This window comes from Leptosomus discolor, chromosome 4 (assembly GCF_034619465.1).
Source record: "Leptosomus discolor isolate bLepDis1 chromosome 4, bLepDis1.hap2, whole genome shotgun sequence".
NCBI lineage: Eukaryota > Metazoa > Chordata > Aves > Leptosomiformes > Leptosomidae > Leptosomus > Leptosomus discolor.
Genome location: NC_141394.1, coordinates 7,294,973 through 7,319,570, shown reverse-complemented (window position 1 = coordinate 7,319,570; position 24,598 = coordinate 7,294,973). Strand labels below are relative to the sequence as shown.

Below are 24,598 nucleotides of genomic sequence, written 5' to 3'. Positions count from 1 at the left end.
ATGTAGGATGCAAACCCGCTCTCCCCATAACTACTTCTACCGATCTCTGTTCCATATAAGTTTGCTGTTATCTTTCCTGTATGTCAGAATTGGAAAGTCATGAAAGATTATGAAAAAACGGTATTTACACAGGAAAAAAGTTCCAACATTCTTACACATTTCTTGTACCAGTGATTTCATGTCCCTCAGTTTGTATTCATGTGGTATTTCACCTATGAGCATGTGAAAGAACCACCGGGCCTGTATGTTCAGTGGAAAATAATGCAACCATTCAGGAACTCTAATGATGTAATTTTTAAAAACTGCAACTGCAGTCTGGTATTTCATGAGGAAAGGGGGCTGGAAGGACACAGTAGAAGTTAACAGAACACCTCATGCCTGTATTCTGACTTCATTCATAATTTATCTTTCCCTTCTTTGATCTCCTGTCTTTGACAGCCCCAACAATAAGTTTCATTTCAGCTGAGACACAAAAAACTGCACTCTATAGCTATTTAAGTGTTATTTAACTGGATTAGATATTTCCTGTTTCACTTACAGAAGCCAGTAGAGCTATCTGCCCCCCATTTTATGGCATGAAAGTTCATCAGCTATTTTAATTTCAAGTTATTGAGCTATGGTCAGCTTCTGTAAGCACTGATGAAACTGCAACCTCTTGCTCAATTTCTCCACCTCAGGAATATTATAAAGAGCATGAAATAGTCAAGAAAAGAGAAAATGTGCTAATTATTTCCCCTCTTTGCATAACTGTAACTTTTTAGTTACTATTGCTTATTATAGGCATTGTATTAATAGTAATTAGTAGTGAATAATTAATTAGCGAGTCCATTTCATTACCTGGTTAGGTATAGAAAATAATTTTAAAAACTTGTCTTCCATTATGATTGAAAAACCTACAGATAAAGCTTATAACTTCATTTCATACACCAGGGCATTACCTTCAAGGAAAGCCTCAAGCACAAGAATAGTCCATTCTGGCATGCAGGAAGTCACGGGAGCATGGTAAAAGGCCAGCATGGGTGAAAAGGGAATTCCTGAGTGAGCTCAAATGAAAAAATGAAGTACACAGAAGGTGGAAGTGGGGATGGGCTACCTGGGAAGAATATAGAGACATTACCAAAGTGTGCAGGGATGAAGATGGGAAAACCAAAGCTCAGCTTGAGCTGGAACTAGTGAGGGATAGGAAGGGCAACAAAAATGGCTTCTATAAATACATTGGTAGCAAAAGGAAGGCTAAGGAAAATGTGGGACCACTGCAGTAACTGAGGGGCAACTATAAATGGGTTTGCTTTGTTTCGTTTGCTTTGTATGATACGACACAGGCTGCAGACAGTATCCAGGCTCAAAGGAGGTGACTGATGCAATATGACATGCTGTAGTATGTGGGAATGATGATGGAAGTGAAAAATTTGACTGGAGCCTATTACACAAGACAGATAAAAAATAGAATAGAATAGAATAGTTCCAGTTGGAAGGGACCTACAACAATCATCTAGTCCAACTGCCTGATGAAGCATCTATTTTCTGTGCTTATTTAGAAGCAAAACAAAGCAGATCACAAAAAGTATACCCAGAAACATCCTTTTAATCTATTTTGGCTGGCTTGATACAATATGAGTGCAAAATACAAATTAATAAAATTCTGAAGCCAAGTCAATTGCCATTCATCAGCTGACCCTCAGTAGCGTAAGAGAAGTTGTAATATGCACTGTGTTAGCTTAAGCCACCAGGGAGGGTCCAGTTTATAGACAGTGACTTCCTACATCACTGTAATTTAGGCACCTGGGTCACATCTCCACACATTACATCAAAGCTGTACAATCTGAAGCCTGGAATAAACTACAAGTAACATCCGTCTATCACTTCAGGCAAGGTGGTTATATTATTTAGCTGCTCCACATGCTGATTTCAAAATGAAAGTCTTTCTATGATGTGTTAATGGGAAGACTGTCAACACAAAGCTATCCCAGTAATGTAGTAGAGGTTATTCTTAATTAGGGGAAAACACTAGCACAAGTACTTCATAGAAGTTTTTGGAAAGTCTTTGTCAGCACACCAAAAAAGAAAAAAAAGTTCTCTACACCTTGCTGACGAGTTTAAGTCAGATTGCAAGGAAAGAATGATTTGCATAAGAAAGGAACTGCCACGCTTACCTATTTCCCTGAGTCGGTACTTAAAATTATCACTTGCTCTGAACGGCTTTCTAGAATCACCTGCCTCTCCCACGACTAAGAGGGGAAGCTGAGGAAGTAAGTTACCTTCCTCATCTGGGGTGTGACACCCTTCAGGTGTCACTATCCAGGACTTAGCTTAATGCTAGGAATAGCAGTACTGATGTCTTTATCATGAATAACTTCATCCTGAAACTCACTTGGCCCTATCTCTTTTCAAGTACTGCCACAATGCACAGAAACAGCGATAGTTTCAGAAAAAAAAAGTCAGAAGTTGATAGTGGCAACATTTAATTGTGTTCTACTTTGTGAGTACAGAGGCAAAGGAGAAAAAGCAGCAATGCTCCTGTATCTCCAAGGGTACATGCTAACAACAGATATTTAAAGAGCAAGATTGGTCTCTTTTCCTTGTTTTAGGAAAAAGGTTTGAAATGATTCAACTAAAAGACTGCATAGCATGAAAATAAAGGTATTTGTTTCATGCCCTGGGATGTGACATGAGGATATGTGGTATATCTAAGGGTGCAAAACCTGCTCGAATAGAGCTGCAAGGCTGTAGGCTAGAGGAAGCCAAATCTGGTGCACTCATTCACACTGCCTATTGGAGATGGCCTGTGCCATGTGCTCTGGTACTGTGTGCTGTGGTATCACCTTGAAGTGGTGGTTGACACGGGCCAAGATTGTGCTAGAAAGCGCGTGGACAGTTAAGCACTAGAGGTAGACACTGGTTCAGTGCTAGGTTTATTGTGGTTGTGTTTTATTTAGCAGTAAAGATGTAACCGCAGAGATTACAATGCCAGCCCTGAAGAGAACCCACAGGAGAGGGGTTGCATGCTGGTCTTGTCAGTGCCTCTTTATCGACTTTATCAAGGAACTATCCTTAGTCTTGTGCCTTGTTCTGTGGCACCGTGCTTTTCCAGTCCAGTCCCTTACTACCCAGCTTCTGGTCCCCTATGTCTACCTTCCTCGTCATCCCTCGCATTTATTTTTTTTCACACAGCAGGGGTGACACTATTTCCCCAGAACATCTGCTCCAGAGAGAACTGGAGGGACTAAGCACATGCTGTGCTTTGAACTACACTTGAAACCATAGCTGTAGTTATTCCTTAGGCAGTAGTTTCTAAACACAGAATTAAACATGAGCAGAACAGGATACTGCACAGAAAAGTAACCATAAAAATAATAAAAAAAAATCTTTGCATTAACAATTAAATACAGAATTTCTGTGTAAGGCCATAAAGCTGCACCCATACTTGGGATGCTTGAAAGGTACCAAAGGTTTAAAATATACAACGTTCAGACTTAGCTGCAGAAAGAAGAGTTCTCAATGTTTTGCTTCTGAAATACTCAATCATTGTGAGTTGACACTAACATTGCATCAGCTGTCACTCGCACTGACACTCACAAGAAAGGCAGTCGGTATACTTCTGGTTCCCCTGTAATTGCAGCACTCTGGCCAACCTGTACCTCTCATTGTAGGCATTGTAATGTTTCCCTTTTATGTGATGTTTTGATTCAGCTCAGGAACCAATCAGTTTAAGCTTCACTATAATTTTTATTGCTGGAAGATGCGCTTCTGCATGTTTAGGGTTAACACGTGTGTAAACGACTGCCCTTTGCTGTTCTATTAATGGAGTATTTCTAAAGTAATAGTAAAAAATTCAATTACCGCTGTTACCTGCAGCTCCCTCGTTTCCTCCTCAGCAGCAGAAGCATGATACGAGAGAACCTACAGAAAGAGAAAAGCAGCCCTCAGTACAAACACAAGAGCAATGTGACAAAAAGATATTTTTCCTAAAGCAGAATTTCCAGCTTGCAGCTGCGCTGCACAGCATTGCATTTGCTGATGAAATCTAGTGTCCCTGCAGGGCCTGCACTGGTTTTAAGGGAGCTCTCTGAAAGCATATAGGGAGGTATCTGCAGCTTTCACAAACCTCCCACAGCACAGAATCTTCTTGAGATAATTAGGCCACGAAAATGTAAATAGTTTCTATAAAGAGCAAAGAACTCCCATTTTCTCTTTGTAAAGTTTTCATGCCCCACTTTCAAAGACAAATAATACATGAAACAGCTATAATCATGAGCCTGGCGTTGCCATAATAATCTTTTCAGGAGTTTATTCAGACATAAAAGAAAGTTTTGCTTTAACTGAAACTTGGCAAAAAAATCTGAAAGACAATATGTTTGGTTTAAATTATCAAAATAAGCTGATCTTTTTTCGCTGTTGAGAACACAGGACATGAAGATGCTATTGAGTTTTTTTAGCAACTGGAGACTGACTGTTTCTGTAAAGAAGCCATCTTATATACTAACCTATAATCTGTTTGGATTTCCTATATAATCTATAAAGTGTTATAGTAGGAGAGAGAATTGCTAATTTGTCATATAAACAGTCAGTTCTTTTTTTTTTAAAGCACTGAGGTTGTTTTGACAATAATTTTATCACCTTATTTAGCGTGACTTAATACAGGTTTATTTGAGAGTTGTAACGTTTCTTTTAGAGCCTACAGGGTACATAATCCCCATTTTAGGGCTTCAGCAAACACTCTGTTTACATAATGAATGTTAGGAGATCCAAAGTCTACAAATTTTTCACTTTCAGCTTCAAGTTATCACCTCTGAGTAATTCAGCTTCTCAGACTAAAGCCCTCTTTAGCTATTAAATTTAACAGTAACCAATTCAAAAGCTGAGACCAGATGACGTTCATCTTGATATGGTTTGATGGAGTCTGAGGAAATTGCTGAAAACCTACAATAATGCTGCTGTTACTCCACAAACCAGTTTGCCTAAAGGACTGAGCCAAAATCATCACAGAAAACCTCAGACAAGAAAAGGAAGCACCTAATCCCCCAAACCATTTCCTCTTCCTAGGCAAGAGAACAAACCCACTATGTTGCCAACGTGTAGCCTCATGTAGAGGAAAAGATGCATTCAGCTCACCACTAGATCTCATGAGTAAAGTTAAAATACAATCCTAAATTAAACAGTCTGCTGGCAGATAGAGAAACAAGCAGAAAAATTCCTGTGCAACTCAAGAGGCCAAATGCTGTTCTCCTGGGGGAGAACAATTTCTTTTCAGTATCTGTGTGAGCAGCTGCTTATGTGTAGAGCAGACAGGGTCTGGAGAAAATTAGGATCTGTTTTGGGGTAATTAAGGACCACCTAGATTTTGAGCTCACCTCTAATGTCACCATCTGTTTGGCCATGGCTCTTTCTACAGCTTCGTACATCTGTGTATTCTGGATCCCCAAGCCACAAAAGATGACAAATGCTTCCAGGAACTGTTCATCATTTCTGTTGAAAGCCTTGACTTTGCCTGAGTTTTCTTCCATCTTATTCACAAGCTGGCAAACCCCTATGCCAGGATACAGAAATTTAAAGAAGTAATTCAGAGAACTACCAACATATAACCTATTATATGGAACATCAAGAGAAAAATTAAGTCTAGAACCGTTTAGCCTACAGTATAAACCACCAATACAAATAAAAGTGACACACAGGAGTGCTGTAGGAGTAATTTCACGGTATTATAGAATCAGTGCTAAAATGTTACATATTACTTAGTAGATTCAAAGCTATTTATTAGAATTTGTAAAACAAAAATGTAGGGCTTTACAGACATGATTATCTTGTGAAATTCTAGTGTCATTTTCATCCTAACTTTTATTATTAATAGTATTCTAGATTGATTTGATCCCTAAAGACCATTTGTCCTTTAGAGGCTAATTAAATTTTTGTAACCATGCCAAAAGAACATTTATGAAAGTCAGAACAGTGGTACACAGAGTTTTCACTTCCTTATTTGAGTCAGCACTGGAATGTTTTTAAAATAAATGAACTAAACAGAAAATACTCAAGTTAAGGCTCAAAGCTGAAGTATACTCTCTGATTCTATGTGTGATTGAATCCAAAGAATACTGAAAAGCATCTTACTGAATTCAGCTTGTTAGGTTCAAAATTGTTGGTAGTTGCATTTGTTTATTTTCTGGTATGAATTTCTGGGCTTTTCTGTGCACATGCCATGGAAAGGTCTGACAGGTAACTTCTGCCAAACTTTGCTGCAGCTTAAATCCCTGACACCATTTTAAGCAGTGGGAAATTCACACATATACCTCACTTTAGTTTTACCTAGCAGATGGCAGTTTCTGCTGAGAAATCAGAATATTAATTAAAGCAGCTGCATTGTAAGTATACATTGTCTTTGGCCAAAACTGCTTTGGGGGCGATTATTGTCTTAAGTGAATCCAGTTGTTTTCTCACTCTCATGGCTGTGAGTACTAGCAGTTTTGAGCATAAAAGCTAGCGTTTTCCTGGCCAACTGCAAATAATTTTCCCAGACAAAATACCAGTTGCAAATTAAAAATTCTGAAAAAAATTAGTAAATTAAAAAGTCTTCATTTTCTGTAAATTGCTATTGTGTACCAGTTTGTACACTTTATGTATTTTATGAAGAAGATTTTGCAGCAGAAATAGTAAAATATTAAATATGTATTTAACCAGCAAAAGAGAAGATAACTATTTAGCATGGTGTTTCCAGAACACTCCTAACAATTTTTAGGTTTTCTTGTGTCAGTACTCCTAATTTCCACAGGATTAACAGAATCTGAATGCCTTACACTTCACCACCATAAGGTGAGGGACGCCAGATTTGCTCTCTGCTTATGGGTAGGGAAGAAAGTAAAATGAATACTGTTTTACACCAGTACCAACAATGAACATAATCCCCAGCTACTGTAAGGTCTTGTCAGTGCTAAGAATTTTTTACATGAATATTTCCAGCATTTTAGTACTCCGTATTTACAGACTAAAAAGCTCATTGAGGTTTTTAATTAAAAGGGAAAAAAGTCTTTGAGGGAGCAAGCATGTATCTTCCCTGCTACAGCAGGTAGAAAAACTGAGGAAAAGAACATAGCACACACATGCAAACTATGTTTTTACAAGAACATTGGCCTTGCATGTAGAAGTTTTAATGTCTGGTGACAATGTAACACTGTCCTTTTTCCAAATGACACTCTGTTTGGAGAACTTGTTTTAGTATCAGAGTCTCCACTAAAGAGATCAGTAAGAATATTATAACTGAAGCTGTAAACTGTTGTGGCAGGGGTTGTGGTATCTGAATGCTGCAAACAGGATTCGGAACCTTAATGGAATGAGATGACTAGATAGTTGAATGATAGTAAAAACATATAATCCCAGCAGATAAGGATTCACTAAGAACAAGATTAACTTTCCCTGGGAAAAGGAAGCTGACTTATAAAACTATAGGAAAACCTCATGAAAGTCACTTTCAGATCTCTGTTTAATACTGGTTTTGACATTATAATTATTTCCATAGCAACTGTGATGTAATGATGACAAGATTAAGACTCAACAGTGAATAAGCCAGAAAAGCAAATGAATTCTTAGAAGACACAGCATTTAGATGCACGTAAATGTCTCTTAAAAAAACATGAGAGAACTGCAGTAAATATACTATGTAGTACTTACTTCAGACTTTCTAACTGTAACCTTTTTCAAAACCTTCCCCAAAGCATTGAGGGGTCCATACACTACAATTAAAGGAACTCAGAAGTCTTTTATTGGGACATAGTTATAAAAGCACAGACAGATTCTGTAAGGCTTTCACCACATACCTGAAAAACGCACAGGTCAGGAGAATAAAAAAGTTCTTTTCATCTTTCTTGCCAGTAAGATTTGCTTGGTTTTGCTGTGGACAGTTTTTCCCACCCCACACCCATCTGCACATCCCACTTCCCAAATTCTGTTTTGGATATACACTATCTTAAAAATAAAAAAGCAGACTCACAATAATAGTCTTACATAGTATATTGTATGCTAAAGGAACTTCTGGGTATTGTCACAAACTTCTTGGCCTTGCTCTATTAAAGATCTGAACATCAGGCAGGTTATGAAACCGTAAAAGACTTACAAGAACATTTCCCAATGAGAATCACTCAGATTTGAAAAACCCACCTAAATGGGTGGCCTGACTGAAAACTTTCACTTTGAACTTCCACAGAAAATAACAATAGAAAAAAACTGTATGAGATTCGATGCAACTGTTTTATCAGTAGCTAACGGCATAGTGAAGTCTTTCTCATTAGATCTCAACAGTTCAATCTTCATCTTGGTCTTCTTGTGTCTGGTAGAATATTTAAAACAAAGTAATGAAAGAACTCATTAAAGAAGCTGATATCAAAAGAAATTTCAGAGAACTCCATTAGGTAAAGATGAGGCTTCTCCTTCTGCTTTAAAAAAAAAAAAAAAAAAATCTGTCTTCATGGAAAAGGGGCGTCAGATTTACTATATACATTGGGTTATGCAGTTTTGCCATAACTCTCAAGGAAAACTATTCAAAGACCATTAAAAAAAATGTATTCTTGGAACTCTTAACATTTACTTGCCAAATTTTTTAAAGCTGAGGAAGTTGGATTTGTGCTGCTATCTAGGAATCAGTATATTTTATGTTCTGTTTGCTTGTGGAACTTACTGATGCCAGGAAAGCAGGCTGACGCTCATTCTACTCTTCATGGGACAGGGAAGTCCTGGTAATTTCCAAAACCATCATCATCCCTTAAGGTGAATCTGAAACTCACTGAAAGACTTAAAGCTTGTTAAACTTATTCCCTGAGCAAATCCTCAAAACTATTTAGGTCCTCATCTTCAAGGACCCAGACCACGGCCAGCTAAATATTTTTAGGGAACGAGAGATAACTAGGCTTCTAAGTTTCCATAAGCATCTAGGCCTATGCGGACCTAGGTGATACCAAATTACTTCTAAAGATGTTACCCCAGGAAACCAGCGGTAGTATGTCCACTCTTTAAAACAGAAGAAAAGCAGTTCTAGAAAAAGCAAAGGAGATGCTGCAGAGAAATTTACACTAGGTAGCTTTAGACACTTAAAACTAGTGTTTTACGATAGGACTGCAGGCTCCCTAGGTAATCCACAGATAGAAGCAGGCACCTCCAAAGGGCAGTTTGTAGCACCAAAATTGCATAGCAGTTGGCCTTCTGATGTACAATCTGTACCTGAGTGTCATCTGAGGAAACTCAATGCCTGGGCAGTTCAGCTTGCCTTTCCATGTGCCACCATGGTTCCCTAAAAGCCCAGCATACAGACAGCTCAGGCTTGAAGAGCTTGTTTACTGATTTACATCTTCTCTTCCTTTCACTGCCTTGTAATAATCTACATGAACAAGACTGGTAACTGACCATCTGAACAGGAAGCAATGAAAATAATTTTACCTACAGAAAATTTTTCAATGCAAAGAAGCTATAAAAATGGTGAAGTATCACAAGAGTGTTGTAGATACTGGGTAACTTACTACACTGACAAAGTGAAAGGCCTGTTTCAGACAAACAGTTGTGTGGATGACTCTCAACGTATTCATTTTATTTTAAAATGTCTTCAAAATAATCACCTCTTTCTTTATTGATCTAATACTACACAAGCAATTTACAGTCAAGGTTGCAGTGGACTTCTTAGTGGAAAACATGATCATTAAGGATCTTTTCTCCTGGGTTCAGATTCCATGTTGCTGAAATTTTACTCTGGAGCACAGAAATATTTCTATGAAAGGTATAAAAATACTTTGTGTAAAGATACCTACCTATCACTTTATTCTTTTTCCCATTTTTTATTGGTGTACACAGCAAGCTCTTTATGTGTTGATTTGCATTTTCTGCATTGTCATTCTGTTAAAGAAACAAAAAAATACAGTTACAATTTTAAAGATGTTCAAGTGGTTGAAGTGAAAAAGCTGTAGAGCTGGGGTCTGCAACTGTTCTTGGCTTCTGTACTCCTTCAAAAAGCAACCACATCATCAAAGAATTTGCACATCTTTAGCTGGACAGTATAATAAACACTGTAGCTGATACAAGCTTCAGTGAACAAAAATACAGTATGAGTTTCTTTTACAGGCATAAGGTGTAAGTCATCTAGATTCCAGGGAAAAATGCAAAAGAACCTTAACCCTACTGACAAAGTGAAAGGCCTGTTTCAGACAGTTGTGTGGATGACTCTCAACGTATTCATTTTATTTTAAAATGTCTTCAAAATAATCACCTCTTTCTTTATTGATCTAATACAGTATATCTGTCCGATTCTAGTTTTACTTCCACTTCTGCAGTTACGATAGCTTTGGGTGCTATACTGTGAAGTGGTGAGCGCTCAATTCCTGTGTTGCTCAATCTTCATAGAAACCCACTCCAGAACATCCACGAAACCTTGCACAGAGAAAAAGGGAAGCAACACAGCTCCCCACCATGCACCTGCCCCTTCTTTCCACTTACTGGAACAATCACGCTGAGCACTTTTCATTGTGCATCTCGGAACAAAGAGGTTGGTAAAAAGCTATCTGCTGATCATAACTCCTCCTCTTCCTTTTATTACCCTCTCCCTGAACCCCTCTAGCCAGCAGGCTTAAATATAATAAGAGGAGACATCTTTCTAATTTCTGCAGAGACAGGAATATTACAAGTTTGCTTTTTGTTGATGATGACTTTGAAGACAACCTGACTCTAATCTGAGTCTGGCCAAGGGACCTTCCCTCCTAACTCTCCAGTGTCTGTGTGTTAATAGTACACCATACCACAAGCTCACACTTGATGAAGTGTGAAACAAAAGCTCCCAAAGAAAAGTGAAGTTGTTCCTTCTCCAAAACAGCAAAGAACTTGCATCTCTAACATTAATCTTTGCCAGAACAAGAAAGGAAAGGAGATGATAAAAGGGAAAGAACTTCTGAGAGCCTCCCAACACTCACAGTAAACCTCCGAGGATTACTGTGAAAACCTCCCAACTGTTCTTCACTTACTTAAATGTTTTCCATAGAACCCATGGTAAGCTCTCCACATCGCGTTGTCTATTTATTGACAAATTTATGTTAGGCTTTTTTAATAATGGCTGTAGGGACAAATCCCTCCCCTGGCCACCCGGCTCACTGTGTGAGTATTGTACGATTTCTTCACTGATAATGAATTTTATCAAGCAAATGTATCTTTGTTTGTGTCTGCATAATTCTAACTGTGGCCATTAAATTAATAGAAATAATAAGGGGAAAACAAAAAAGGTTTGAAAGGTAAACAGAAAACCAGTTTCCATTTCTGAATTTCAAATCCAAGCTTATTCTACTTACTGTCCAGGGAAATCTTCTGTCTTTGCAGACATCTGGGATGTTGAGAGGCTCCATCGTATTCTTGACATACTGAGCATACATATAATTGATTTTGTTTGTATCATAGTCCCTGAAAGATACAACATTATTATTTGTGCTTGGTATGAAAATGGGTCACTTCATTATGCAAAGCAGGTAATTGTAATATCATTCCTGTATGAGGAAAGGATATAACCAATAGATACATAATGGAGTTGAGTTCAAATCCTGTATCCTAATCCAGCTGTCATCACAAAACTGCAGAGTGGATTGATTTATATGTTCCACCATTGCTTTAATATTCAAGGACCTTAACGCTGAACTCCAAACATAAGAAATAAACAAATCGGTACCGTTTATACAGATGAAGGATAAAGAATGAACAACTGAGTTGATATTGAAATAAACAGAACTTTTTGAAAACAAACTCCATGCACAGATCTGACACACTTGAAAAATCAATACTGGATGAAATTCACATATTCTTTAAACAGAGTGCAGCAGGGAACACTTGTGAAATTTCTGCTTCTAATTCTTCAAAATTGTTCTAAAAGTAAAAGCATGATCAGTTACATGGGGATTCTGTTACTGAAATAGAACTGTTTATTCCAAATCAGGACATAAAATACCTTTACAGAATCAATCATTTCCTCCTTTTTTTAGCCACAATGTATTTAATTAAGCCATTTCAATTCTCATGGACCCTTTGCCTGCTTCGGCAGAGGGCATATATCCTAATAATAAACCTATTCCTGTCAAGCTCCTGTAGTTTCCCTCCAACATTTGACTTAATTATCCTGCTGGTGTAAGGATGTTCACAGTGCTGGAGGAAGGAAATTATTCTTCTGTTATTTCATAAACTTGGTTATACAAGGCAATGCCCCAAAACTCTGAAAACCGGTCTGATTTGGGGTTTGATTCGGGGTCTTTGATTACATAATAAGCCTGACATTTTATTATGTAAAGCAATACTTCCTGTCTAATCCATGTCATTGTATTTCTGCTATTGCCCAGAATCATGCCCTTCAAGCATAGCAAAAGTTCTAACTCCCAACAGTTGACTCATAGTGCAGTCCTTGGCATATAGTTGTGCTGTCTCATGAACAAGATTCAGATATGATTAAGCCTCCAAGATTATTTCCATATCAGTTATGAGAAATAATTTACTGATGGCCCATGCAAGCAGAACATTACATTTTGAGTCCATTAACTAGTAACCATCAAAGGGATAATGAATAAGGGTGGTGAATTCTCTTTACCATTCCCACAGTGTAGAAGAAGAAATAAACAGTAACTTTCTCTTTCACCCTGTGATCTTACTAGCCTGTTGTACCTCCGTACTTTCTGGTTGTACATTGTCTAAAATAATACAGCTCAACACTTTTTAGTTGCTCCAGCCACACACTTTGGACATAATTTTATAATATATTGAATTAAATGTAATATAATAAATGTTCACTGCAAAAAAGACCAAAGGGTTACACAAATCTCCATTTTCTCTCTGCACATTTTATCTGTAGTAGTGCATTTTATATACAACTGTGTCTCGCTCTTTTTACATTATTTGAAACAACTGTTTTTGATGACAGAGAAAAGTAATGCAACTTTCCAACTTCAACACACAGGTTCAGACTAAATTTGGAAACTATTTAACCTGGGTATTTTAATGCAACTATTTCTACATCTTTCCCTTCCTCCCAGCTGAACTTCTTAATGGTTTCTCAAAGATGACTGAAAGTTAGAACTTCAGGACTTTACTCTTGGTTTGTTTAGTCACGTTCTTTGAGTCATCTTCCCTATCTATGAAATAAGAATAATGATTAAAATAATTGATTGAAATCATAAATAGGATTACCAACTAATGTGGGTATGTCTACTCTACAACATAGTCACCTACACAGATTTCTTACAGACCATTTTTAAAGAACCCCACCAACTTAGATTTTTACTTCTCATATTTTGTACATTTCCCTAGTTTAGTCTTGTGATACAGCTGTGCTCTTAGACCTGACAAAGTGAAGAGATCAGGCCCCATTCTGCTCAGTGTGACCTGTTTGTCTATATACCAAGACAAAACCTGCTCTATAAAAACAGCAGTAATGCATGGTGGAAATAAGGTCTGTTGTTATGAAAAAAATATTAGAAGCATAGTTTCTTCAGCGTTCTCCTGGGATGAAGAGAAGTTTGAATTCAATGTTTTACCTCTTCAGATTTTCAGCTGAATCTTCTAATTCCTCAGATTCCATGTGAAACACACTAGAAAATGAATCCTGGAACACCGAGAGGATATTTTAATACATAGGCGTACGAGGTTGTCATAAGTTAGAATACTAGTGCTCATTAAAAGCTTGTTGCATTAAAAAAGACAAGTGTACAATTACTTAACTTCATTTCATATCTAGCAGCGAGCGTACAGGATCCTACCATACAACTATCTTTTGATACAACTTTAAAGAACATTGAAGTGTCTTGAATCTTTACTGATCACTCTGAGAAGAAATGCCAGCATTTACAAGCTGTGCCAAATTTGTCTGTTAGCACGGAACTTTATTTTAACATTCATCCAATTCTAGACCTGCTTTGCTTGGACAGGTGAGGATATGAAAACCTTTTAAACATACTGACTGATCTCTGTGTTGCTTCTCACATAGCTTTATTTAACAGTTGAGAAGCCTAAATGTTGAGAGAAATCAGATTCTCTCTGTTCTAAAGATTCAAACCACAGGCTGCAAACTAGGTGCTGGAGTTTATCTAACTCACAAGGACAGTGAATATATGAATACAAAAATTATGTAAATTCCTCGTCACTCTTCTAAATACAGTGAGAGATGGGATTGTGGCAGGTGATTGCAAGTGCTGTGTGTCATTTCAGAACCTGGAAATTCTTCCCCACTTCCAGGTCTTGGTACACCCATATCTGTAACAAGTAGCAAAGGTAAAACTAGCAATGCCAGTACAAGACGGAGGCATGCAACACAACATCCTGCTCCTTGTTCTGCAGCCTATTTTTAATAGGAAGGAAATACAAGTGGGCAGATTGGAAAGGAGTTGTGCTTTGCTTCAGTGAGCCAGGACCTTGGGACAGGCCATGATTCTGTTTAGACACCTTGTTTAGATAACTCCCTGCTTAGATACACTCAAGAATTAAAAAGTGCCGTCAAAACTGAATCTGCACAGGAAGCAAAGGCCACATTGTTTTTCTCCCAGCCTTTTCTTTTTCTTCCATCCTACACCAGTGGCCAAGAAAATGAGTTATGGAAGAGTTCAACGTTCAAGATCTATGCCACAGGAGACAGCTTAGAGCCATAGTTTACCAACAGGTAATGCAAAATGGCTACCTAAAATGGCAGTCTGGCCTCCACAAAGATCGAAACCTCCCAAGTCAACACCTAATGTGAGTAGATGCCATAAAAGAAAAGGCAGAGGACAAAAAGACGACAGAACATACTATGGGTCTGAAGTACTATTGAGTCAGAATGGAAGGAAGCCCACACTGCTCCCAGGGAATAAGCACTTCTGCCTTTAGACAAAAGACATACTCACGGTACAATCTTCATCGACTATAAAGATGGTACACCTCTGCACTTGCATGAAGGATATTATAGTGGCAGCTATCTTCTTCAGAATGACTTCCAAAGACTGCTGCTCTTCAAAAATCAGACTGGCAAGATCAAGAAGCACCTGGGGAAAAGGTCTTTTGTGAAATTTTGACTAATTGTGATTTAAGCAACAATTATCATTACTACTGTCTTTGATTCTTCTCCTCTTCCTTGAATCAAGGAAGTCAACATGTATGTCTGTGACCAAAATTAAGTTTAGGCTCTCACACAGACTGCAAGGTAACAGTAAATAATAGCCAGTGTGACAGTTTTGATAGAAGAAACAAATAGCATAGTTAGCTGTCTGATGTTTTCCGTCAGAGAGACAGAAAAGATTTAGGCATTAACAGTTCATCAAATGAAACCTGAGATATCCAGACAACACGCAGTTATTTGTCCTTAGGAAACCTAATAGCTTCCTATGGCTCATGTGTGCATTCTAAAAAGAGTGATAATTACACTTCTTAAGACTTTTGAACACAATTATTATCTGTTGTAATTCTAACAGATCCTAATGAACTCATTTGGTGAAAACATCATTTAAATGCAGTCTGCTGTACTTCAAAGTTGCTGCCGAAGGACCTAGCCGCTCAGATGTGCTCATATTATATTCCCTTTTTCCTCACAAGAAGCACGGAGCCAATTTGAAAAGATTATCCAAATTTGTACCGATTTACAAACACTGATAGTCACTTGGAAACTCAGACCTACCAGAAAATTTTTAAAACAACTGCTGCCTAGTTGTTTCTCCAAAGCCTTTTCATACCATATATGGCAGACATATTCACCTGTAAAGGCCATGGCATTAATAACCCATCAGTTATAAAGATGGCTACAAAATACAGTTACATTAATCAGAAAGAAATTCAGTTTTCCAACTGATCATTACTGAAAATATGGTTAATGACTACTTATATTTGTAGCAGACTAAAAGAGCAATCTGTGTAACTTCCACTGTTTTGTAGGGATAATTCTGTCTGAAATTTCTGGAGTATGTACACCTCTGGTTGTATAATATACATACAGTGAGCCACAGGATAACTTCAGGCAACATCAAGTATACTGACATGGAATGAATTTTCTGACATGTAGCTCTACCTTCTTCCCCTAGACGGTCCACTTCTCACAGCCCAAGCTGGAACGTGCCCAGCTCCTTCTCAGTGCAGTCAGTTAGAGCTTTATCAGAGATACACAGCATTCAATTAGAGTAAATAAAAATAGCAGAGCAATAACTACCATATGAGAGAGATCAGGAGCAGGCACTGATTACTAGCTAACCATCGTAATTTCTGTTTCCTTGGGACAAACCTCTTGACCATACCTGATTACGCCTGTTCTCAAGCAAAGACGTCTCATACAATTGAGCATTGTGAAGAACAATTCCACAAAATGCCAAATACGCAGCAAAATCCTGAAGACAAACGAACATCAACACCTCATGAAGATAATGTCTCAGAGCATCTTAACTATATTCAAAGATAAGCTACTGCAATTTTTTTTTTTCATTTTGAAGTATTAATTGATATTTTAAAGTTATTTTTGGCAACCACACATTCAGGGTTTTGGGTTTTTTCCAGTTACTTATAATTTGTTATTTCCTCAAGAATCTCATCTCTCTAATTTTTTAAACTAATGATCTTCACAGTTTATCCTGGTAAAAGTAGGATTGATATAAGAAGCAGTTCAAATGAATTAAGTAATTTTGCAGCAATACATATTTTATGTAGAAAAACTGAGTGCAGACAATCAGCCTCTCTTATTTTGCGGAATCGAGTCTCTTAGAAAGTGGAAATAAAATCTTGCTAACGTAGCAAAACCGTGGAAATAAAATCTTGCTAACATAGCAAAACCACAATTTTTTTCCCTTTTGGAATGGGATTAATTCTGATATCCTGCAGATACTCAGTATGCACTTTGTTTTAAAGGTGAAGTTTTCAAAGGGAAAGGGTGAATTCTGATTATTTTTTTTTTATTGCTGAGGATTAAGTCAACTTCTTCAGCCTGAGTGCAGCCTCTTTTTTGCTATACCAATCTGAATGTGAAGTCTGGAAATGTCTGGAAAGCAACTGCAGTGTGAGAATTAGCAATCAAGGTGCTCTACTGATTCTCTCATATATTGCTCCTAATTTATCCACAGCTTTTTCTTATCCTGCAATTGCTATATTGAGAAGTGATACAGTATTTTAAAAAAGAATCACTACACAAATTTTAATATCCAAAATATGTTTGGTGGGGATACCAGAAGAGTTAGAACCAATTAATAAAAAATTATGTCTATTAAAAGTTATGAAACTGTTTTACAATGCATTTCAGTAGAGTAAGCCTGTGTTTCAGAGATGTATGAGAGATACCATGGTGATCCAGAAATTAAACTGTTTCGCATCCACATTTCTCATGGCCTCATAAAAAAAGAAATTTGCAGTATTACTAGGAATTTTTACTTTTTCAGAGGTGTTTAATAACTTCAAAATTTCTGATCAGTGCGAAAAGTAATAACATAACCATCCCACATTCCCGTATGGAAATAGAAGAGACATAAATGTCCAGCTTTTATACCTTTTCATCTTGTTCAGTGAAAGTGCCACCAATTCCAGATTTCTTATTGATTGCTTGAGCCACACCAACAACCTAGTGTATTGAAAATGGAGTAATTAGGTAATTTTTAGGAGTCTGTCATTGGATTCTGTTTCTAGACAAATTTATAGAAGATAATAAATGATCATGACAGGTATTGATTTGGTTGACCTTTGGATAACAGAAGTTATTTAAGCCTGTTTTTTCCTAATTTATTCATATTACAAATAGCTGAGCATGAACTTGAAATATCAAAAAAAAAAAAAAAGTGACACGAGTCCTGGATGTTTTTATGAAGAGGGGTTGATTTGATCCAAAATTGATTCTACAAACTGGAACAATCAATTGCTTCTGCAGTCATAAGCCTGACCACGCGACAGCTCTCTCTAAAGTTCATCTGCTTGTGGGTGTAGAAAATACCCTTCCTGCTAGCTCTGGCAAAATTTCCAAAACGTAGCCTCTGTACCTGATCTAGAGTTTAGCTACAGTGATTTTTTGCATTTCGTGTCTCTCTGAATCTGACCAGATTAATTTTCATCTGCTGAAAAATAGTATACAAGTTTGTTACTTCGCCCACGTAGCTGAGTACAGTAACATGAAAGGGTACATGGTAAGAAACCATAAAGTATATGCAAAGCTTTTTAGTCTCTTCAGATTTTTTTGGCACACTTACAACAGATGATTGACAAAGCTGTAAAGAACTTCCTTTGTTTGAAATCCAAGTAGTGTAAGACCAGTGCAAGGTGTTAATGATGGTATTTTTTACATGTTGCTTTTTTGGGATAAACAATATCAGAAGAAAACTGTGTGGTGTTAATGTTTAAAAGCTGTACTTAACTGTTAATCATTACATTTATAATTGTTAAACTGATGGAAGGCATACAGGGTTTTTTTTTGTAATGGAAAAGAAGACAATTTACTATCTCTCAGCATACTGATGTTACAAATAAGGTCATTGTTCTGCAGCATGAATCACTGCCAACTGTGGGCTCAAAAATGTCTGTCTGAAATAAAGCTTAACTGTCAGCTCCGTTCCATACAACCCAGTTTTTCCCACAGTCAACCTCTCATTTACTTCAGTGAGGAATATTTCCCATCCAGTGAAGTCTCTTACTGTAATAACAATGTACAACTAGCCTTATATACTTCTATAGCAGACTTTGAATAGTAAGCAAATCCTTTAACCAGTCAATATGCTTTTATGTTATCCTACATGTGCAGAGGTTAATGGTTAGGCCTTTTCTCATACCACTATCTTCTGTGGGTATTTATTTAATTTATTTAATTTTTTTCAGTTTTGATCCAGCATGAGCTAAGACAACTTTAATGAGGTCAGAGGCTTTTCAAGGCATCCAAAAGGTGAGTACTTTCATCTTATGTAAACACATGCCCTCCATGAAAGGAATGTCTGTGGTGCTTAAAAAAACTGTAAGAAAGCAGTGAAAGGGCCATATTAATATAGCAAAAAGACAGGCTCCCTTTATCAGAAAACTGCAGGTTTCTGATACATTAACAAAGGCATGTGTTCCAAGAGAAATGGTCATTTTTAGATCTGTGTTAAGGTCTTTCAATAAAAGGCTTTAACTGAAGAGGGAGGGAGTAATGAGGAGAATAAGCCTGCTAAAGATTCATGGTTGTCTTGATGATGATAAAAAATTCGTGCAGATGCAAACCTTTTTTGTTGTTGTTGCTTCAGTGGCATTCTAAGCTTTTAAAGACAACTTTGTAGCATGTCCCATTTTTTTCACACGAATAAACAGTTTTAAAAATTAAACTGGTCCAAATTCTGCCCTCATTTATATCAGTGCAAATTCCAGTGAACTTCACTAAATTCTGTAGAATGTGTAGAGACAGTAACGAGAAAAACCTCAGATGGATATTATTTAGCTATTGGAGTCTTGCCTGCAACCAGGCAATTAGGAGAAGATGTAGGAAACTCAAGAGGATCTGTTCCTGTTACTAAAGTAATTATGTAATTAGGACAAAAGTAAATCATGCAGTAGCATTTTAGGCCATGCAGAACGTATGCCTGCATTTTGGAAAATACTAAGCACAGTATGAAACCCAAATCCGCATTTTTAAAACTTACTATTAACAAATCTGAAATAACAATGGGACTGATCTGTGATCTCCAGCTGGGACTTAACGTTTGCACCAGCAGAAAAATTGAATCAAAGGTGACTAACTGCTCTGAGCTCAGCTATACAGAAGACTTATTCAGGTAACAGGTACATTAAGAGTGTGAAATCTTTGTGGCAATAAACAAGACATATGTGAGACAAAGCTAGTTCTCTGTAAAGCTTGGAGAGTATTGTAAAAAAAATGACAGTCCACTCAAACACTTGCTCATGAAAGCACTGTTCCAGTCTAACAAAAATGTCTTTTTTAAGTTACTTAGGCACAATATTTTATGTGTATTTAATTCTCTAAGAAGCAGACACCGAGAGAACTTTTTTGAAAGCTGAGTCCTGTAGCAGTGAAGCACAGCTATGTATGCCTGATTTCTTGTCGTTCTCCTACTATGCCTTTAGAATTATTCTGGGTATTTCTTGGCCACCCAAGACAAAACTAGTAGGAAAGAAAGGGATTAAAAACAGCTATGAAAGGGGAGGACCACTAGAAAAGGTAGTGCTCTGGCCTGAAGAAAAAACTGAAGAAAACCAAGACTAAGGGAGAGGAAAGACTGAAGTAATTAGTATCTGCTTATACTTTAGCCTAATCCCTAAAGTAACCAGCAAGCTCTTAAGCGCTACACACTCTTTTCCATTTTACCCCTAGTCTGACTAGACAGGTGGGATTACAGACCAAGCTGTGTCTATAGTAGCCATGCAGTTCCTGTCAATAACCTTCATCCAGGTTTGGTGCATTGAAAGGGCGTAACGGGTGGGCAGAAGAGGAACACGCTGTATGTAAAGGACCTTAATGGTCCAGCTTTCTTTAAAGTCAGTTGGAAAAATTTCCCCTCGATCAGAAACCAAGTACTTTGATATTTTCCATTCAGATCACGGAAGACAGACATGTACCATAAAGACAAAAAGCAATTTTGATGATGGAACTGTTCTCTTAATTTCAGTCCCAAAGAGGGGGAAAACCCCTCCAATAAAAACTGAGTCAATATCCACACCTGTTTTACCACATCTGAAGACAGCTTTCCTAGTTGTATCCTTGCTGGCAAGACGTAATCTTCCAGTGCTGCTACTTGTTCTGTAACCTTTCTTCTCAATCTGTACAGTTATCCCATTTAATAAAGCCTGTTCCACATTACAAGGAGAGATTTCTTCTAATTATCAGAGAACTTTATTTTTACTATTTTCTTGCAATAGCTGACTCCTGTCTCTAAAAAAAGCAGGCTACCTAGGGTATTTCCCAATAGGTGATGACTGATGACATTAGCGCTGATGCCTGTGCTCTCAATTTTATCTGGATTGTTTCATGGTGCAATTTTTTGCACATAAAGATTAGAGGCCTAACTCTGTGAAAGCTGTTTCAGTTCTACAGGCAGCTACTGCCGTTTTTAGTTGGTTCTTACTTCAGCTGAGTTAAAAATGTAATTAATATAATTTTGCTTCCCAAGAAGAATATTTTTTTTATTTACTTTGCTGGCAGCTGAATAAAAATGACATTAAGCCAAAGAATGGTAACAGGAAGAGGGAAACTCAACTTTTATCTCATTTTAAAGATGGGAACATACCCACTTGAGAAGACAAAGTGGTTTTAACCTTACTTTGCTCTTCTGGTCTTGTAGAGGTTTGATTCAGGCTTACAAAATTATCCTGCAGGGACAGAACTGTATTTACAGACTTTCATTTTTAATCAACAAAACTTTCACATCCTCTTCTATCATTCATGCCAGCAGTAGCCTGCATGATTTCCAGCAGTCTAGCTACTATAACACATGTCTCAGCATAAGCTGAAAATCCACCCAAGCAGCAAATTACTTATCTCCATAATCCTGCAGCAAGACTGCTACTGGAACTTTAGTTAGTTTGTTTAAAGTAAGGCTAGAGCTACACTGTACTGCAGTGACTGTGATGTATTATACCTGAAGTGTTCACTGTGGGAGAAGGTAACTTAGCTGGCTAACAGGAACATGCCTGGTCACATTTTATACAATAAAATCCAACAGATATTTTCAAAGGCTGTTGTAAATAAGAGTAGCACCCCTGATTCGTTGGGAAGAGCTTCCCAGTGACAGAGGACAGGGCAAAGTAAACAACAAATTAAACAATAGGAGTGAGCATTGCCAGAATAAAACATGTCCCTTGCCAATTAGGAGGAAGTTCAACCCTACATACTCAGAGCCTGGGAGATAGGTCTCAGTTAATTCAGCCAGAAGTTCCCATATGAGGAAATCCTACAGATTTTAGTAGAAATTAAACAGAATTTTATGGAAATTATTTTACACAGCTGTAAGAAAAAAATGCAGAAATTACAGAAAATTATGTCATTCCTGTAGACATTCTACAGCAGCTGTGATGACTCTGTGCATCAGAGACCATCCATTCTACAGACTTTCCAAACCAGTTAAAGCTGTACTGAGTCTTGTATCAGTCCTGGATAACTCGCCAAGTTGGTTTAGGCTAAGGACTTCCATTCCCTATTCAGTTCTGTCAAGTTTTGTCAAAATGACTGTTTGTTTACAAACATCTACAAAACCAGATGGAGAAATCTGAGGTGATAATTATTTGCAACAACTTCCGTAGTCATTTTTCTAGGTCTCTGAATCCAAGACCAAACAAAATCAGAAGAAAGCATCACTGCATTTACTGACTTTATTAGGGGAGGTCTAGAAGGCAAATCAGTATAATCTAAAGCTTCTGAAAAATTAAAGATTTAAGGACATACCAGGAATGAAAAACTACTTTTTGAGATACACAATGCTGAACTGCCACAGCCTTAGGTCTTCTGCCAGTAGTGGTAAACCCCTGATTTCTGTACAAGCACTGTAGCACTGAAATGGTTAGCAGTAACAGCTACAGCTAAAGCCTGTGCCCATCAATACCAGTTTCCTCTTGCAAAAGAAATAACCACGGTAACTCTGTGGAACAAGCTGGCTAATACTAACTTTTCATTGGTGGCTTTTGTACTACTGAGGATGAAAATTCAGTCTGTTTTGAAGGTTTTGACGTGTCCTCTGATACATGTCGATAATCCCAGTAGCAAGTCTTACATACTGATGTCTAGATCACTACATACAGCTCTCTGCTCTTACAGAAGAATCGCCAGAAGATAAAATCCTTCAGGATCAAAATGGCATCTTTGCTATGGCTTCACATCCACCTTACAACAAATTTAAATACATGAATAGGTGATTAAAATTATTTGACTTAGAACCATTTTGTTTTTATGTAGAATACCATTCAGGTTATCAAGGCCTTTCTTCCTCCTTGTTTTCTTCAGTGGTGATAACCAGCAAGTGATCAGCCTTGCATGCCAGAAAGCATCACGTGGCAATACTTTTGTCATATGATGGGATGGAAAGAATTTCAGTTTAGTTACGGGAGATTGGGCAGCAGGGGTTTACAGATATCAGAACCTCGTTCAAAGTCAGATGCAAACTCAGTCAGTATGCATTTGTAATTCTTCATGGGAAAATGAGAACTCTTCATAAAGCAAGCACTATGCAAGCCTCTGAACTGAAAGAAGATAATCAGCAGAATTGTCTGCATCTGAAATGCAATGTTTCTGTGGCATTTCTGTCAGCAAGATGGATTGAGTAGGGGATTGAGAAAAGTTCTTTTACTATTAAGTGAATGTAATTCCATTCTTCATATGCATCTGTGCAGAGGTAAAGTCCTCTTATTGCACTGCTTTTTTCTCACTGTTACTAGTTCCTGGGTCCTTTTTATGCGCTTTTCTGTGAACCAAACTGTTTTCTTCTTTTCATCTATGGAATTTCTTACTAGCTGTTATTTTTAAGTGAGACTTTAGTTTCTCACATGCCTCATGGAAACATAGGCAAATGTGAAAAACATCTACTGGAAAAATCTCCATACTTCAGCAGGCCCAGAGGATTTAATAATCAGCATGAGATTTTCTTCCTCTCAATTACTGACTCTTTTGTTTTAAAAAAACAGTACTAATACTAAACAAACAAACAGAAAACCCCAGTTGCTTCTCTTTCTCAGTGTTTATTTTTGGATGTCTTCCAGAATCGTCTTTTGACTGTGGTTGCTGACATCCTTCGCTAAGGCAGCATCCACTAGCCTCAATATTACTAGAGGGGCTTTGGGGATTTAAATTTTTTTTTTTTTTTTTAAATGAGGAGGAGCCAATATTCTGGTTTTGTTGTTTTGGGTTGTTTTTTTTTTAAACAGAAAAAGCAGCAGAATGCAAATGTCAAATTAAGGACTCATTCACTGACTCCAACATCTGTCCAGAAACATGTCATCCACGTGTTATGGTGAGAGCGAAAAAAACCTTCTGGTAGAGACTTTAAAAACAGAAAAAATTAAAAAGTCCTGTCATTTTCTATAAGAAATCTTACAGTTTAGCCCCTTCAAATTATTGCATATAAATAGAGTGTAACACTCTCCTCAAACTTCAGGTTGGCTGAACTTTTCAAAATAAACAAATTCCTGCTTCATTTCCACTTGCTGATGCACTTAGGAGTAGAAAGCTGGCTGAAGATACGGCCAATTGCAGGTTTATTCAGCCTGTAAGTCATGGTGTATTGGACCAACAGACTACAGCTCTTATTTCTTCCCCCACCTACCGTCAGGACTCGGTGAGAAGTAAGCACTTTCATGCTCCCTGGCCAGCAGGATTTTCTAATTCATTTCTGATCCCAATTACACAGAGCATAGCATTTTTTCCATTCAACAAAAAGAAAATGGGATGGCTTGGGTACAGTTTAAAGCCTTGCATCAGCCTGACATGGACCACTGGTCCGTGACAGCTCTTCACACAACATCTGCTTTGCTCGTCAGCTGGCCCAGGGCTAGCAGTGGCTGCTGCCGGTTAGAAAGGGGAAGACTTTTAAGCAGGAGTGGGAGTAGGAAAGGATCAAGTCCTGTCCTTGGAAGAATTGAAAAAAATATTTTAAACTAAAAGTAGCAGTAGGTGAAGAAAGGAAATCCTGGCTGATCACCTGACTCAGCT

At 37.6% G+C, this 24,598-nt stretch overlaps 1 protein-coding gene across 2 annotated transcripts in view; it reads right to left on the bottom strand.

The window, feature by feature from the left end:
* The window catches only part of PDE5A (phosphodiesterase 5A), a 57,983-nt gene that overhangs the window by 16,235 nt on the left and 17,150 nt on the right, over nucleotides 1–24,598 (bottom strand). For both annotated transcript variants that reach the window (XM_086464330.1, XM_009960525.2), the window contains exons 4-11: nucleotides 17,480–17,551; nucleotides 16,245–16,334; nucleotides 14,868–15,005; nucleotides 13,527–13,594; nucleotides 11,307–11,415; nucleotides 9,783–9,867; nucleotides 5,352–5,527; nucleotides 3,841–3,900 (exon numbers count right to left, since the gene is read on the bottom strand). In XM_086464330.1, the coding sequence (XP_086320456.1) occupies nucleotides 3,841–3,900; nucleotides 5,352–5,527; nucleotides 9,783–9,867; nucleotides 11,307–11,415; nucleotides 13,527–13,594; nucleotides 14,868–15,005; nucleotides 16,245–16,334; nucleotides 17,480–17,551 (798 nt within the window). The remainder of the gene's footprint in view (nucleotides 1–3,840; nucleotides 3,901–5,351; nucleotides 5,528–9,782; nucleotides 9,868–11,306; nucleotides 11,416–13,526; nucleotides 13,595–14,867; nucleotides 15,006–16,244; nucleotides 16,335–17,479; nucleotides 17,552–24,598) is intronic.